The sequence below is a fragment of the Dipodomys spectabilis genome, unplaced genomic scaffold, assembly GCF_019054845.1.
Source record: "Dipodomys spectabilis isolate Male_0828 unplaced genomic scaffold, ASM1905484v1 ptg000107l, whole genome shotgun sequence".
In the NCBI taxonomy this organism is placed as follows: domain Eukaryota; kingdom Metazoa; phylum Chordata; class Mammalia; order Rodentia; family Heteromyidae; genus Dipodomys; species Dipodomys spectabilis.
The window spans coordinates 7071525-7088355 of NW_024870784.1; the positions used below are offsets into that span (position 1 = coordinate 7071525).

Sequence of the window (16831 nt, forward strand, 5' to 3'; positions counted from 1 at the left end):
TTGGACTTGGGAGTTGTTGTTGGACTTCGCTTGGTGCTGCCCAAACAGCTCCAATGGTGAGCATGTTGCCCTGGGCGATGCTCCCAACCCCCGATATACATCCCGGTATTATATTAGGTTAGTGGAAGTCTCCCTCTGAACACAGCTCCTGCCAACCCAGGAGGAGGGGCTGGCGCTGGGCCGGGGGACACGTTGGTGCCTTCCAAGTGGCATTGTCATGCTGTGTGAAGGCGCTTCTCTGAGCCTGATGTACTACTTTGATTGGACTCTGTCTTCTCTTGCCAGTTGGGAATGACAGGGTAAGAGAATACTTTGTACTCGGTGGAGTCAGATAGAGGTCTGAAATGCGTTTTCTGCGCAACAATGAGATGCTTCACGGTGATGTGGCTGGGGCTGTTGTCTGCTCGCCTTTCCTAAAAGATGCCATCTGCCTGCGGCAAGAATAGGCCGTGAGATGCAGGTGCCTCCAGGGAGGCTGCCGCGGCGGTGGCAGGCGTTAATGAGCGGGCATAAGGGACTCCTCGCATCAGCGCGCTCTCTGAAGCCATTGCTGCCGCCAGCCATCTCGGGGACAGAAGGGCCCTTTCTGCAGCCTGGGGTGGCTCAGGACCCTTTTGTGTCCCTGCTCAGGCTCCAGACTGCTGTGGGGAAGGCCCTGAGTCCTGCACTGCCCACTGCTCCTACCGGATGATGCCTACGACCCTGGGGCTGGCCCTGCTGGCTTGGGCTGGCACCCTTGGCCTGAGCCAGGGGAGCAGCTTCACAGGTGAGGGGCCTGGGACCCAGGCTGCAGTGGGGGTCGGGTGGAGGGTTCCCTGGGAATGGGTCTCATGAGGATGGGACCTCTTGGGCTCAGGGCAGGCCAGGACACAGATGCTCTGAGAGGGGCGCCTTCTCAGGGCTAGCCGCCGCCGCCGTCGCTGTGGAGGTGGGCAGAACAGGGAAGAGCACTCCTCCAGCATGCGCGTGAACCGGGAGCAGAAGGGGGTCTGTGGGTTCAGTTGCAGAGGGCCAGGGGCTGTGTTGGGGTGCGGCCAGGAGCTCTTCTGCCTTTCTGCAGATGGCTGGAAGATGGCAGGCCTGAGGACCACACTGAGAACAGCCAGTCCCTAGCGACCCGGAATAAGATCTCTTACCTCTCGGTGCCCCGAGGCCCTGGCTTACAGATGAGGACAGGGCGGCAGAGTGGTGGGTCCACCCCTGGCCAAATCCCTCCGGGGGCGGTGAGGGGCATTGAGTGCACTGTCCCAAGTGTTGGGTGTCAGGAGTGCGTTGTCAGGAAGTGTGTGGTTGGCAAGGTTGCCGTGGAAACCACAGTATGGGGGCTGGATGCAGTTCAGGGGCTCAGTGTCTGCCCAGCCTGTGTGAGCCTCACAACGAAACCAACAAGCCACTGGATTTCTGAGGCTCCGGATTCCAAGGAATCCAAGTGGCAAACCTTCAATTTTCCTCTTCAGAGCTGTAGTATTCAATGGAGAGTTTAAAGAGATATTCTATTCCTGTAATTACCTTCATTAAAAAAAAAAAACAAGTCTGTGATTTTTTTCATCTAGAGTTGATTTTACTTTGAGGGATGATGATGATGATGATGATGATGTGGCTTTGGAGTTAGGTGTGTGACTCATGCAGCTCAGGTGCGGGGCAGGTGGGGACACTGCGGGGATTGTGGTCCCTTTCGTGGACCAGGGTACAGAAGAGTGGTGGAGCTCAGACTCCTGTCTCAAGTCCTCTCCGGTGCCCAGCGCTGGCCCCACACCCAGGACTTTGCTTGCTCCTTCTATGACCACAGAGCATAGTGCCTATTTTATAAATGGCAAGGTTGAGGTGCACATGTGTCCCTAGGGGCATCTGGGCTGGGGAGGCCTGTAGCTCTTCTCCACAAGGGAAGCTCTGTGGAGGGGAGCAGAGGCCCCGGGGTCTTGGGGGTGTGTGTTGTGAAGTGGGTGCAAATATGGCTGGATCTGAACTCAGCATCCTGAGCTCTCCAGCATGTTGTCTTCCCACCTCGGACTGGACTCCAGGCCCCGTGGGACAAGTGATGGCACCGCAAGGAGTTGTTGACTGGCAGAACCTGCTAGAAGGTTCCACTCTGGCTCTGTCAAGAAGCCAGGCTTGGGGCTGCCATGGTAGCCTCTATAGCGGGTGAAAACAAAACAAGACAAACACCTGCCGGGCTTCCCTGGAGGGGTGTGTGTGTGTGTGTGTGTGTGTATGTTCCCATGTGGGTGTAAGGAGGAGGCTCTGCTCCAGGCCCTGTAATGATCAGAGAGAGCCAGGTGTCTCTAGAGACCAGGCACTGTGGCCTTCGAGGCATGGCTGACTGCTCATGTGAGGTTAAGTTGGACAGCTCTGACCCGCCTCTGCCTCACTAGCTTCTTGTGGACATTTGTCTTGCTCCACATGACCACAGAACGAATCTCACACTCTTTCTTCTGGCATTTTCTACAGCTCTTCATCCAAGTCACATCCTGGTCCTGGCCTTCTGAACACCTCTGCCACGTGTTCCTCTCCAGGGAATACTGTGAGGTCTTTGCTGAAGACCAGCAAGAGGTCCCCCCTTCCCCAGCCCTGTCAGGCCAGGCCAGGCCAGGCTGACCCCATGGGGTGGCTGGAATGCAGCTGCCTCCAGGGGAGGGGGGTCCATGGGAAGGGGGCTGGGTATCTAGAGACGCTGTCATATGAAGCCGCTTGTCCATCCTCTATTGAGAGGCTTAGAGGGGACCCCTGGACCCTGCCCAAGCCCTGGAAGCCCAGCCAAGAGATGCTGGAGGCACCAGATAGCGTTAAACAGGAGACATTTCACACTCAGGCCTGAGCGCAAGACCCGGGTGTTGAGGCTGGAGAGAAAGCCCAGTTCCAGGCCCAGTTCCAGCTTGGTCACTTTTGGCAATCTTTGGCCTTTCTTGGCTGATAGAGGAATCGCCCTACTGTCTGCTTTTATCTGTGTGTGTGTGTGTGTGTTCACGGGGCCAGGTCCAAATTTCCCTTGTCCCTGAGCACAGGCCTCCTGACTCAGGGCCACCCTGGGCCCTCACCTCACCTCTGTGGTTGGGATCACGTCCTGAGCAGGAGGTGACAGGGGCTCCATAGGGGGCAGGGCAGGACAAAGAGAAGAGCTGGCAGCGCGTACTGTGCTCAGGGCCAGGCTGCTGAGACAGCCCTCCCCCTCCCCGCCCCCACCCCGTCCACGGGGCAATCCCACCCATGGCAATGGTGACTTGTCTTCCCTCAGCATGAGCCGAAGCACACAATGCAGCTTAAATATATGTCTTCCACTCTGTTCTCCCTCCCCAATGGCTGTCATTGTCACCTACTGGCCTGCAGCGGTCTCTAGTACGCACTTGTCAAGGAGAATCTGCATGTTCATTTGCCACTGAGGTTCTAGGACCGGAGACGCTGAAGCCTGTGGGATCTTTCTACAGACTGGGAAGCATGGGAAATTGGGGTCTGATCTCTGGGTCTTTGATGCCAACTCTGTATCTGTTCTTTAGCTAATTATTTTATTTATTTATCTTGTGCTGGAACTGAGAACTGAACTGGCTTGGCTTTTTATGCTCAAAGCTGGTGATCTACCCACCATTTGAATCATGCCTCCATTTCTGGCGCTTTGTGGTGGTTAATTAGAGATAGGAGTCTCATGGACTTTCCTGGGCTGGCTTTGAACCTCAGATCTCAGCCTCCTGAGTGGCTAGGATTACGGGCGTGAGCCAGTAGGGTTTGGCTCTTTAACTCCTGAGTTATTAGTCACAGATGTTCTCTGCACACGTGGGGTCAGAGATCCATAGTTAGGACAGTGGGTCAGTTCCAAGACCCTGTCAAAGGGCAGAGGCCTCATTCCTGTTGATCTCTCAGTGGCTCACCTTTCCGATTCTGCCTGCTGGTCTGACCTTGGTGTTTTCCTCCCCGCCTGCCTCCTCCTTCTCTTAGAGAAAGGCCTGTCCTTGCTAAGCTACCAGCTCTGCAACTACCACGTGACGCGAAGGGTACAGAAGGTGGAGGCGGTGCAGACGTCCCGCGTGATCTACACGTCCTGCGGTGGCTGGATCCCCTGGAGGCAGTGCCCCAAGACTGTGTACCAGACCCAGTACCTGGCCATGGAGGTCCCCGAGTCCAAGAACGTGACCGATTGCTGTGAGGGCCACGAACAGTTCGGCCTCTACTGCGTCCTGTGTGAGTCCAGGATCACAGGGTGGGACAGGGCAGCTCCTGGGGTAGCAGTTGTTGGGACAGCCCCTGTTCAAGCAGCCTGAATGTGCCAGATCTTTCTAGAACACAGGTGTTCGGCCTCCATCTGGCAGGCTTCTTGTTGGCCCACCCCAAGGTTTCCAATTTCCCAGGGTCAGTGTGAAGTTCTAGAATTCTCTTTCTTAACACATTCTGGGTGACGCTGAAGTGTGGGCCAGGGCCCTGGCTTCAGGGCCCCTGGGTCTCACCCGGGCCTGCACGTGGAGAGTCTCTGGGCGCCTGTAGCCATGTGGCACCGGGGCTCCACCCTGAGACCGTGGGGAGCAGAGCTTGGGCTTGGGTGACACTAAAAAGTTCTTGTGAGTCTAATTTAAAGCAAGGCAAGAGGCCTAGCTTTCTGCACAGTGACATTTGCCTGTTCTTCCTTTTTCCTTTAAATTGTCACCCCCCTATCTCTCTCCCTCTTCACCTTCCACCCATTTCCGAAGGCCAGCTCCGCAGGTTCATTGTTCTGTTTGTGTCACATCTCCACCACCTTCCTCACTCCTGCTCGTCTCCCACGGAGCTTGTTTTGGCCTTGTGTCATTTTTTAAAAGGTGTATGTTAATTGTACCCAGGGGTTTTGCCATTGGCATGTTTGGCACGTCACATGTGCATGCATTAGAGCTGAGTCAGATTAACTCCCTTTATTGCTCTCTCTTTCTATTCTCCAACTCCCATTTTCAAAAGCTTTCTCGAGATTCCTGATGCCCTCTTCACACCCAGATGCCGTGGATTCTGGTGTTACTTGCTCTTTGCCATCCTCTCTCTCTCTTTTCCTGTCCCCTGACAGTGCCAAGTGGCTGGCATGTTCTCTCTGTATTTGTAAGTGTATACATGTATGTAACCTACCTATCCATCCATCAGAAACCTGCTATCTATCTATCTGTCTGTCTGTCTGTCTGTCTATCTATCTATTTTAGGTCTAGATTCCATAGATGAGCAAAAGAACCCCATGTAATATTTGATTTTTTGAGCTAAGCGTATCTCTCTCCACATGTCAATCTCCAGTTCATCCATTTTCCTGCAAATTTCTTTATGGCTGGAAAAAAATCACCATTTTCCTTTAAGAATTTTAGAATTGTTGTTATGAAGGTGATGTGCGGAGGTGACCAGGGACGTAATAATGTCATCCCTCCCCTCTCTCTCTCCCAGTTTTTCCCGCCCACCCCCACCCACAAGTTGTACAGCTCATGGTCCACAGTGTCCAGTGAGGACCACCGCTGCATGTGTTCACCCTTGGTCCCCCCACTTCCGTGCCCCCCTCCCTCCCTCACTTCCGTGCCCCCTCCCTCCCTCACTTCCGTGCCCCCTCCCTCCCTCACTTCCGTGCCCCCTCCCTCCCTCACTTCCGTGCCCCCCTCCCTCCCTCACTTCCGTGCCCCCTCCCTCCCTCACTTCCGTGCCCCTTCCCTCCCTCACTTCCGTGCCCCCCTCCCTCCCAAAGGCTGCAGTGCCCTCATACTGTTTCAGCTCCAGTTCTGCTCTGAATTCTGAACCCGCCATCTCTGTGCACAAGTCCCTGAATGTATCTTCCTGTCTCCTACCTGCAGTTTGCAGCTGCTTCCGTGTAGGATATAGGGGTGGGGGCGGTTACTAAGGTGACCGCGGGGGCTGTCCTGGTCACAGGAGGCGCACTCAGAGCGGCCTGGGGTCAGAGCAGGGCTCAGAGCTTAGGCCTCAGCACTCAGGCTCAGGCTCAGGGTTCAAACTCATCCTCAGAGATTTGGGCTCAGACTCAGGACTTAGGGATCAGGCTCAGGCTCAGAACTCAGAGCTCAAGTTCATGGATCAGGTCACCACTCAGGCTCTAGGACTTAGAGTTCAGAGCTTAGGCTCAAGGCACAGGGCTGTGGCTCAGGCTTTGGCCCAAACTCAGGGCTCAGATTTCAGACTTAGGCTCAGGGCTCAGCACTCAGCACTCAGTACTCAGTGCTCAGTCTCAGGGATCCACCCTCTGGCTCAGGTCTCAAGGCTTAAGGCTCAGGCTCAAGCTTTGGCTCAAACTCAGGGCTCATGGCTAAGTAGTCAGTCTTAGGGCTCACGGCTCAGGCACATGTCTCAGGGCTCAGTTTCAGCACTGAGGCTCAGGCTTATATGCTCAAATGTCAGGCTCAGGCTCCACGTTCAGGGCTCAGCACTCAGCCCCAGGTATCCTTACTCTGGCTCAGGCTCAGGGCTTGGGATTCAGGCTCAGGCTCAGGACCCGGGTCTCAAGCTCAGAACCCAGAATCATGCCTAATGTTCAAGGCTCAAGCTCATGGCATAGGCTCAGGTGCTGGCTCAGGGCTCAGAGTTAAGCTTAGCACTCAAGGCTCAGACTTCAAGGCTCAGGGCTCAGGATTTAGGCTCAGGATTCAGAGCTCAGTTTCAGGGATCAGGGCTTTTAGAGCTTTGGCTACTGAACTTTGGAGGAGACTATCATGATGATTACCTCTGGGAAGTGTGTGTGTGTGTGTGTGTGTGTGTGTGTGTATTTTTGAGTAGGGGGGGGCGCCGTATATGGTGCTTTCTCATTCTGAGTCAGTACCATATCAAACAAGCTCTGACAGTCAAAGGTCTTACCTCACATCCCGTGTGGGTGGAAGTTGGAGGGTTTGGACTACGTGTCAGCCAGGCCCCTGAAGATGTAAGCACAGCTCTGAATGCCCCATCCCATGGCCCGGACCAGAGCATGGCAGGCTAGAACTTCCTATAGTCAGCTCCCCCAGGAAGCCACAGCCCGCGGGGCCTCAGGTCATCACCAAGCTGCAGATGGCATCTTGTTTGGCTCACTGAACCCTCCCGAGAGTTCCTTCCCCCAGGTGCCCAAGGTGGTGCTTCACAGGATGGTGTGGCTGACATTTTGCCCTGCTCAGTTCTGAGGGCCAGGCACAGAGAACTGGCTGGGCAGTGCTAGTCTGAGCCATCAAACAGCTGTTGACCTGATAAACAGGAGGGCAAAGGACCCCACCATCACCTGTACAAACAGGCGAGTCAGCTGGCCAGTTGGTGTCTGTTCTGTGTTCCGCTCTGTGCCCTTCAGGGCACCGCCTGGGACTTCCTGACATCTGGGTTAAAGGTATCCCCTCCCACCCTGGCATCTGTCCCTTTCAGCAGGGACAGGAGCACCCCAGCTCTTCCCGTGGGACACCGCCTGGGAGAGGCTAGAGAGTTGGTTGCCCGTGCTGCTAGGGAGGCAGGCGCGCAGTGGGGATAATGTGGGGACACCGTTGAACTCTGGGGTCCTCCCTCGGGGAGGTTCCTGCTAGAGTCAGGACTTGGTATGTCGTGAGCTGTAGGGGCCATTGCGACTTCTACCCTTTTTTCTGGTGGTGGTGAGTGAGCACCAGCTCCTCCCAGCTCTGTGTTCACAGAAAGCTCACGGTGGCTAGGAAGTGCTGGGGGGTGCTTTTTACACCAAGGACATGAGCACAGCACAGCAGCCTGGCTGCCCGAAGCTGGAAGGAATCAGCTCAGAACGAGGCTGAGTGGGCAGAGCTCGAGGGGCAGGGCTGGAGGGGGACAGCGAAAAGACAGGATGGCCTCCTCCTCTGGGGCTGTGCATCTCCGGGATGCCCGAATGTGGGTGACAGTCGTCTGGTGTTACAGACTCGGTGTCTTGGCCTGAGCAGCAGCAAAATGCCAGACGTCTCCCTTCTTTCTTCTCCCACTCAGCAGGCAGTCATCCTGAGAGGGAGAGAGAGGCATGAATACACAGGGCAGGTCTCCCGTGGACCTGCCTCGTCCGACTCTGTGAGCTGGGCCTTGGAATGCAAGGATGAGTCATGCCTTCACTTATTTAAAATGTAAAATAATGACCCGGACAAGCCATACAGACGATTTGGAGGCACCAGGAACCACAGAGGAACGCTACCATATAAAGCCTGCCACCTAAGAATAACCATGCTTAGCATTTCCAAGCTCTTATCCAGGACAGATGTCACACAAGAGGATGTTTGTCCCTGCCTGGACATTTTTAGCTATCTGCCAGAGCATCTGATATGTCAGTGGTGATTGCTCCATGGTCTGACTTGATGGCCGCAGAGCCTGCAGCCTGTGGCTGTGTGTGCAGTGCTGCATGCATGTCTGTTGACTGCATGCAACAGACATGTGTCCAGACCCTGCTAGGCCGAGCTGGACTCTGCTGGACTCTGGGGAGTGAGGCTGTTCCAGGCGCTGGGCCCACTCCACCCTTGTGCTGTCCCAGGAGGTCCACCAGCCGCCACGAGCCCTGGGAGGCTCCACATCCAGTCTGTGCTCTGAGCTTAGGCACCCTGGACTCTTGGTGATGGGGTGGAGGGAGTGGTGTGTGTGTATGTGTGCACGTGTGTGTGCGTGTGCAGGTGGTAGAGGGGTGTGTGTGTGTGGGCATGTATGTATGTGAGTGTGGGTGGTAGAGGGGTGTGTGTATGTGTGTGCAGGTGTGTGTGACTTGTGAAACTCTAGAACTTTTAGCTTTTCCCAGGACCCAGGCAGCTCAAGCGCTCAGGACAGCCTGAAGGTCACAGGAGAGAGAGGCACAAAGCTGGTTAGAGTGTCTGAGGGTCTACGAGGGCCAGCAGTGTTCCTCTGCCAGTGGACTGCTCTGAGCCTCCTGGGCCCCTCTGCACACAGGAAGGGCCTCCCTGTGCCCAGCACCTCCGTCCCCCACTCCACTCCACCCAGGCCCACGGGCTCCATTGTTTCTCTAGCATCAGGGCTGAAGTCCACAGGGCTTCTCCAGGCCTCTGTGGCCCAGGCACAATGGCCTTCACGGGGCATTCTACACTGACTCACCCCAGCTTGCCTCGTTCCCCTGAGAGTCTGACCCCTCTGACCTTCCACGTTGTCCACAACTAGAAGCCAGTTCCTAAAGGCAGAACTATGACCACAGCTAGGACCCAGGCTCCAAGTATCCTGCCTGGCTTATACCTCATGTATGTGTGAGTGAGCTGTCAGGACGAAGCAGCGTGGAGGAGCCCTGTACCTGGACTCCTGGGGCAGGGGGGGCTGCAGTGACACCGCCGTAGCAGAAAGGGTCGGAAGCAAGGGCGGGTAGGGCAAATGCAGCGGATGCTTGCCCAGCTCATGTACACACCTTCTTCAGCCTCCTTCACTGTCTCTTTCCCCAGCCCTGAATAGGTCCAGGGAGTTTGCATCCAGACCTGGGAGCTGCCCGGCCTCGGAGCCAGAGCTGCCCACCCCGCGGTGGTGCAGCTGGGACACAGACTGCCCTGGACTCCAGAAATGCTGCCCCTGGCCAGCGGGCCACCGCTGCACAGCCCCTGTGCCCCAAGGTAGGGCTGCATGGAGGAGGGTCTCTGGGAGCCAGGGCCTGGGGGGAGGGGCAGCACCCCCAGTCACTGGGGAGCCTGCAGCGGGGTGCAGAACAGGGCTTGTTCTTCTCAGATCTGGCCCCAAGATCTTCCGGAGACTAAGGCTCATTCAGGGGGCCTGGAGCGGGAAATGCTCTTGGCAGGCAGACCGACCCTTGCAGGTCTACAGGAGCTCTAGGAGCTGCAAGTGAGCTCATCCGAGCTGTCTCCTGAGGGATGTGTAGCTGACTGCCCCCAAGACATGCCAGAGCCTAGTTGGGTGCCCGTGGCTCACGCCTGTAATCCCAGCTATTCAGGAGGCTGAGATCTGAGGATCACAGTTCAAAGCCAGCCCAGCAGGAAAGTCCATGAGACTTTTTTATCTCCAATGAGACACCAGAAAACCGGAGTGTGGCACTGTGGCTTAAGTGGTAGAGTGATCGCCTTGATCTGAAGAGCTGACAGCGCCCAGGCCCAGAGTTCAAGCCCCATAACTGACAGACAAAAAACACAAAGGGTATCTCAGTGCCTGACTACTTTCTTTCAGAGCCCCATGGGTGAACACCAGACACCTGCCATGCATGTCTGCTGGGCTGCAAAGCTCCATCTGATCAGATGCTTTTCTGGAAGCAGAGATGAAGCAGTATTCAGGGCTAGGGAAGTACATAAAGCCAACATTCATATACATATCACATTCAATACAGCATCATACTCGCATGGAGTTATATAGTCCTAAAGTTATCAACAGCATCAAGTATTTTAATATTGCAATACCAAGTATTAAGTATAGTGTTAATATAGTACATGTGATATAAACAATATTCTATTATGCAACATAAACAATTACATATTAAACTAGTTGATACTAATAGTATAAATAAATATAGTACATAATAGGTTTTTTAAAAACTTTGGTCTGTGTATGTGCCACTATACAGCTTAACTCAAGGCACTCTTGGTTTACTTTTTCTCTCAAGGCTGACGTTCTACCACATGAGCCACACCTCCACTTCCACTTTTGCTGGCTAATTGGAGATTAGAGAGTGTCAGAGACTTTCCTGCTTGGGCTAGTTTTGAACCACTATTTTTAGATCTCAGCCTCCCAAGTAGCTAGGATTACAGGCGTGAGCCACCGGTGCCTGCCTGGCTTAACAGTTTTGTGTCTCAATGTAACATTGCATCCTAATGTGGGTTGAAGGTGCACCTGTACCTTAAGTGCATCTCTCTGGGGGATGGCCTCTGCACTGGCTCTGAGGCCTTTGACCAGTCTCTGTGGTCATCAGGAAGGAGAGAAGGAAGAAGACTGTAGGAAGCTACCCAGGGCCTGTGTTTCATGGGCGGAGGTGCACGCAGATGTGAGGCCTCCTGCCTTCCCGGCCTGCTGTCCTGTGGCTCCCGGAGGCCCTGTTCTGTCCCGATGGTAACTTACCAGCATCCATCCTCCAGGTGCCAGTGCTGCTGCCAAGAGGAGCCTGGTGAGCTGGTACAACATCACAGTGCTGGTGAAAATGGACTTCAAGGACCTGCAGCAAGTGGACCCTGGGTTCCGGAACCACACACGCCTCCTCTACTCCTTAGTGAGATGTAGCCTGTGGTCTCCGGACAGGTTGTGAGGGGCCGAGGGTGGGGACAGGAAGTGGAGGCATTCATGAGTCGTCCCGACCGGAGCCACGCTTGAATTACTCATTGCAAGAGCAGTCTGCAACACGTAGTCAGACGCACAGGACTGTAGCACGTCTCCGACGATGTGCACGTGTTTGCTCAGGTGTCCCTGGCATGGCATGAGGCAGGTGACCCTGGATCATCTTGGATGATCTGTTGCTTAGACAAGAGGGAGGACCAGCGGGGCCGGCTCTGCCAGCCGCTTCTCATCCCCAATCCCTGACGTCCTGCTTCCCACTTTAGGGAGCCTGCACCGTGGGTGGCACAGCACCAGGCCTGCAGCCCAGATCTCTGCCTCTGTCCACTCCCAGAGCATGTAGGAAGCCCAGGCCGGGAGCATGCCCCAGCTGCGACAACCCATTGCATTTCTAGACACTGCCTCTGTCCCCTGGGAGCAGAGCCACCTTGGTGGAGGCCCCAGGCTCTTGGACAGGTCACAGCCATTTAAACTGAACATCTTCAAACACCCAAATCCCCTCAGTCTTTAAAGAGGGAGGGGGGGGAGAGAGAGAGGGAGGGAGGGAGAGGGAGAGGGAGAGGGAGACACAGAGAGACACAGAGAGAGAGGGTATACCGTTTCTTTCTCTGGCCTCAGATCCCTGTGCGTCTACAGGGGGCGCCCTTCCACCATCTGATGCCCTGACTCTGCCTTCACAGGTCACCAGTGCCTTGCAGCCGCTGAACCCTGCTGTCCACTATTTGCACTCGGCTGGCGGGGACACGTTCACCACGGTGTCGTGGCTGCTGCTGGGCCTGCCCCAGCTGTTGCCTGTGGCCAATGTTTCTGCCATGTTGGACGACATGGTGAAGCGGGTCTATGAAGTGATCAACATCCAGGTGCAAGGTGGGTGTGGGCCGAGGACCGGAGGCCAGGTGGACACAGGCTGGGCCCAGCTGCGTGCGCGTGGTGCTTCTGTGTGTTCAAACCGTCAGGACTGGGAGACAGCTATCCTGTCTTGAGCTCAAGCACCAAGGTTGAGGGCTTGTTTTACTCCATCTTGTTCTTTCCTTTCACACGCTTCCATCCTCCTCGTAGGCTTCTCCTGCTATAACGCTGTCACTGCCCTGGGAACACCAGAGCACACAAGAATGCCCCACAGCCCAGTCCTCCGGGCTCCTAAGTTTCCCTCTTGCTTCCTTCCACGCTTGCAAAGACATCTTTGCACCTGTGAGGCTGGTCCTGCACGCTCATGCACAGTTGAACTTGAGCGTGCTAAAGTGCATGAATATGGCCTTGTTTCTGGAAGTAATAAGTGGTTTGGTATTTTGGATCTATGTCAGGATTTGGCACGCTTTAGTTTTGAAAGGGGCAACATAGTCAATCTTTGACTGTGTGGGCCACACGGTCTTTGTGTTAGCTGCTTGGTGCTGCAGTGGTAGCACGGGGCAGCCATGCTGGCATGAGAACAAATGTCTAGGGCCTATGAAGCCAGAGGCAGCAGCACCTGCCATCAGGGATAGAGCTTTGTCCATGCTGCTGCTGCAGGTCGTGTGTGGTAATGCCCAGACCTGGAGCTCAGGAAATGCTCCAGGGACTGCACCCCCCCCTGCAGCCCCCACATGATGTTCTCCAAAACAAAGCTGGGTTGTGCAAGTGCCGACACATGGGGCACTGGTCCCTGGGGCACCCTGGGAGGTGCTAAGCAGGGTTGTTACTAGAGGTGGCCTGATTGGTGATTCCGGGAGACCTAAAGACCTGATTGGGTGATTCGAGGAGGCCTAAAGAGCTGATTGGATGCTGTCATTGCATGGCAATTCTACTATTGGGTGTCTCACTAAATCTCACCCACAGGCAGTGGGAAAGCTGTAATTGAAGAACTATCCCTCCTGGCTAAGAGAAGGGGGCTGATACTTGGTGGATGACACGGGCTTGTTCTTGTGAGGTCTGGCTTTGCCCTGCCCCATCTTGGGCACAGAGAGGCCTTGTCCAAGGCCAGAGCATCTAGGAGATGGTCTCTGTGGGACTGGAGGATAGCGGGCGGTTGCTGCTCCGGCTCCTCCCTTATCATTCATTGACTTATGTTCAGGCCTGTCATTTCCTGGTCACTCCCATCGGGGCCAGCCCCAGTGCCCCAGGCCCCGCCCTGAACGTGGCCGGCCCGCTGTGCGTGCAGCCCCGTGGTTGAGGGATTCCTGCTGCTCTCTCCCCAGATGTGAATGAATGCTTGTACAATGAACTCCACACCTGCTCTGAGGCCGAGCTGTGTCAAAACATGGAGGGCTCCCACCTGTGTGTCCGTGCTCAGGAGTCGTCAACCTCGTCTCCGCAGAGGCCGAACCACACGGACAGCGGTAATGCTGCAGCTCCCTACATACCCCCGGATGATGGGGCGGGTGTTTGTGTGGGGTGAAGCTCCCTACGTGCCCCCGGATGATGGGGGGGTGTTTGTGTGGGGTGAAGACTTTTCAGGCTGCCTAGCCCATGGACCATTCCTTCATTTTTCCCCACATGACTGTCTTTTCACTGTAACTATTACAGAGCATGTCTGAGAGACCGTGAACAACACAGCCATACCATTCTCTCTCCCGTAACCAAAGCAAGGACTCCTTAATATGATCAAGGGTCCAATCTGTTCAAATATCAAATGTCTCATCATTGGCATGATGCTTAAAGTTATTTGTTATTGCTGCTTTGGAAGCACTGGGGTTTAAACTCTAAGCCTCATGATTACTAGGTAGGCTCTCTACAATTTGAAACACATCACCAGCCCTCTTCTCATTCTTTTAGTTATTTTTCCAATAGGGTCTCTTACTTTTGGACCAGGGCCATCCTCAGATCTGGACCCTCTTACCTAGACCTCCGCATAAGTAAGGATTACCAACACACTCCACCAAGCCTGGCTTGTTGGTCGAGATAGGATGTCATTAACTTTTTCCCCTAGCCCAGCCTCAAGTCATAGTTCTTACCATCTTTACCTCTGGAGTAGCTGGGATTACAGGTGTGAGCCACCACACTCAGGCTCTGAAGTTCTTTGGAATTTAAATTTGAATTAGGACCACCAGTTAGCTATGACAGCACTCCGATTATTTCCTTTGCATTCTGGAAGTCTCTCTCTCTCTCTCTCTCTCTCTCTCTCTCTCTCTCTCTCTCTCTCTCTCGCCCTTTGTAACTTGCTGGGAGCCTCTCCCCCTGGCTGGGTGAGCTCCTGGAGGTCTGGATTTCCTGTGGTAGGTCATCACTTCTGGAGTGGAGAGCCTTTCTTTTGTTGTGCCTGGTGAAGTGGGTGGAGACTTATGGAAAGTTTTCAGATGCATAAAAACATCGACAGCAGAGCGAGCACACTCGTGTTTGACACACGGGGTCCTCTGTGCGGGGGTCACCAGCTCCCCTCCATGGATTTGGCACTTTGCTTCTCCCTGGGGACTTGGGGATTCATTCCTGGGACTCTCAGCCCTGTTCTCTACAGGGTCAGCTCCCAGCATCCCCAGGAGCCATGCTGCCATGCTCCTGTGGTCCCAATGGTGCCAGGTGGCACCACCTTTAGCCGCCACCCTTCCTCATCACCTTCTCCCTTTCTAATCCCTCATGTCCAGGTTGGGATTGGTCCACACTGGGATTGGTCCAGGCTGGGATTGGACCAGGCTGGGATTCGTCCAAGCTGGGATTGGTCCACTCTGGGATTGATCCACACTGGGATTGGACCAGGCTGGGATTGGTTCAGGCTGAGATTGGACCAGGCTGGGATTGGTCCACGCTGGGACTGGACCAGGCTGGGATTGGTCTAGGCTGGGATTGGTCCAGGCTGGGACTGAACCAGGCTGGGATTGGTCTAGGCTGGGATTGGACCAGGCTGGGATTGGTCCACACTGGGATCGGTCCACACTGTGATTGGACAGCTGGGATTGGACCAGGCTGGGATTGGTCTACTCTGGGATTGGTACAGGCTGGGACTGGTCCACTCTGGGATTAGTCCAGGCTAGGATTGGTCCACACTGGGATTGAACCAGGCTGGGATTAGACCAGGCTGGCATTGGTTCACACTGGGATTGGTCCACGCTGGGATTGGGCCAGGCTGGGATTGAAATCCATCTCTCAGGTGCACTCTGGGGCTGGGTGGGGAGCAGATCAGAGATTTAGGGCCGAGACACTACCTTCCCTGTCTTCCTCCACACTAACAAAAGGATACCCACTGAGTGCCTGGCCCTAATCTTCACCTTTCCTGAAAGCCTTAGTCCTGTCTCTCAGCCCAGTTGTGGGGAGCTGATGGAGGTAGGGTTCAGGATCAGCACCCTGGGCTGGACAACATTGGCACTGTTGAGTCCCTGCCGGCTGCCTCAGCCACATGGTGACCTCGAGGCCGAGTCCTAGGTTAGGGCACAGAGATGCAGCTGAGTTGCTGGGCTGGAGTTGCAGGGCTGGGTGCCATTCTCTGTGGGAGGCCCACACTGGCCCATTTGAGGTCTGCTGCTATGTCATGTAGCAGCCATTTGACCTCTGTTCCTCTCGGTCTGAGGCAGGTGGAAGGGACAGAGGCACAGCAGGGCATCACGGGTCTGGGAGCAGGCAGGGGTGCTGGGCAGGGCATGAACTAGCCCCACCAGAGACCTCCACAGGCAGCCACGGAGCAGTGTACCTGGGTGTAAGCTGCCAGGGGCTTGGAAGACTCACCAAGCTGACAGTTTCCCTGACAACCAGCAAGCAGTGTGCACTACCCCCTCCCTCACGGGTTGCTGTATTATGCGGGAACAGGACTGATGGATCCGTGTCTCCTCTCCAGTACAGGCTGGGTGGCAGACCCGGCTTCCTACGTTTAGCCAGGGAGCCGTCCCCTGATTTGTCACGGAAGGACGTGGACGCAGCAGTGAAGGACATCCAGTCCCCTGGTCAGCTTGGCCCAGGAAGCCGCCGCGGCGTGCTTCCCTGGCTCTCCCTTAGTCCAGGCTGCGTTTTGCCTGGTTCAGGTCCAGCTGTAGATGTAATTTGGATCCTGTTGTTTTTCCTCTGGCCTTTGTGCCTGTCACACGAGGCTTCCGAGAAGCACCCAGGTCCTCCTAAGGACGATTCTCAGTGGCTCGAATACAAACGTCTTCCACAGCAATGATGTAATGCCCTCCCTGAGTTCCTCCATGCAGCTGTGTAGGTGGCTTCCAACATCCTGTTAGGAAAATGAGAGTTTTTGCTTTGTGCCACGCTTCTGGAGATGCACAGCAGGACCGTGGACAGACAGCAGAGACGCACATCAGGATGTGGACAGACGGCCGACACAGGCAGGGGCACCATGCAGCCCCAATGCACTTCTAATGGCTTGGCCCAGAAGGCAGTTTCCAGATCTGAAATGCAAAGCAAATTCCAATTGCATTATTGCTAAGGGAACTTGCATGTGTTTTAAATTTAGAAACTAATATAAATGAGCAATCTGTTGGATGACTTAGAGGTACAAGTCCTTGGAAAATACTGCACAGATTTCAGATCTTTTTCTTGAGAAATTAGTCACCCAATTAATGACACACAGGGTGGCTAGATTCTTGCACAATTCCATATCCCTAAGAAATACTATTCCAGGAAGGTGGCCAGCGTTTAGAAAGACTGGATCTTTCCCTCATGATCTCCATTTACAGCCGGAACCCACCAGCTTTTCTGTTCACAAGGGGAAGTTTCTTGACCTTATGGACTGGTAGGGCCATGGTGCCAGCTGGGATGACAGGTGCATACTACCATACCCCGCTGT

The 16831-nt window shown here is 54.8% G+C and overlaps 1 protein-coding gene across 1 annotated transcript in view; it reads left to right on the top strand.

The window, feature by feature from the left end:
* Nucleotides 1–690: 690 nt before the first annotated feature.
* Umodl1 (uromodulin like 1) overlaps nucleotides 691–16831 on the top strand; it is a 33266-nt gene continuing 17125 nt past the window's right edge. The window contains exons 1-9 of the mRNA XM_042687206.1: nucleotides 691–766; nucleotides 3928–4170; nucleotides 9318–9482; nucleotides 9537–9544; nucleotides 10967–11077; nucleotides 11820–12006; nucleotides 13314–13454; nucleotides 14570–14624; nucleotides 15853–15986. Of these exons, the coding sequence (XP_042543140.1) occupies nucleotides 691–766; nucleotides 3928–4170; nucleotides 9318–9482; nucleotides 9537–9544; nucleotides 10967–11077; nucleotides 11820–12006; nucleotides 13314–13454; nucleotides 14570–14624; nucleotides 15853–15986 (1120 nt within the window). The remainder of the gene's footprint in view (nucleotides 767–3927; nucleotides 4171–9317; nucleotides 9483–9536; nucleotides 9545–10966; nucleotides 11078–11819; nucleotides 12007–13313; nucleotides 13455–14569; nucleotides 14625–15852; nucleotides 15987–16831) is intronic.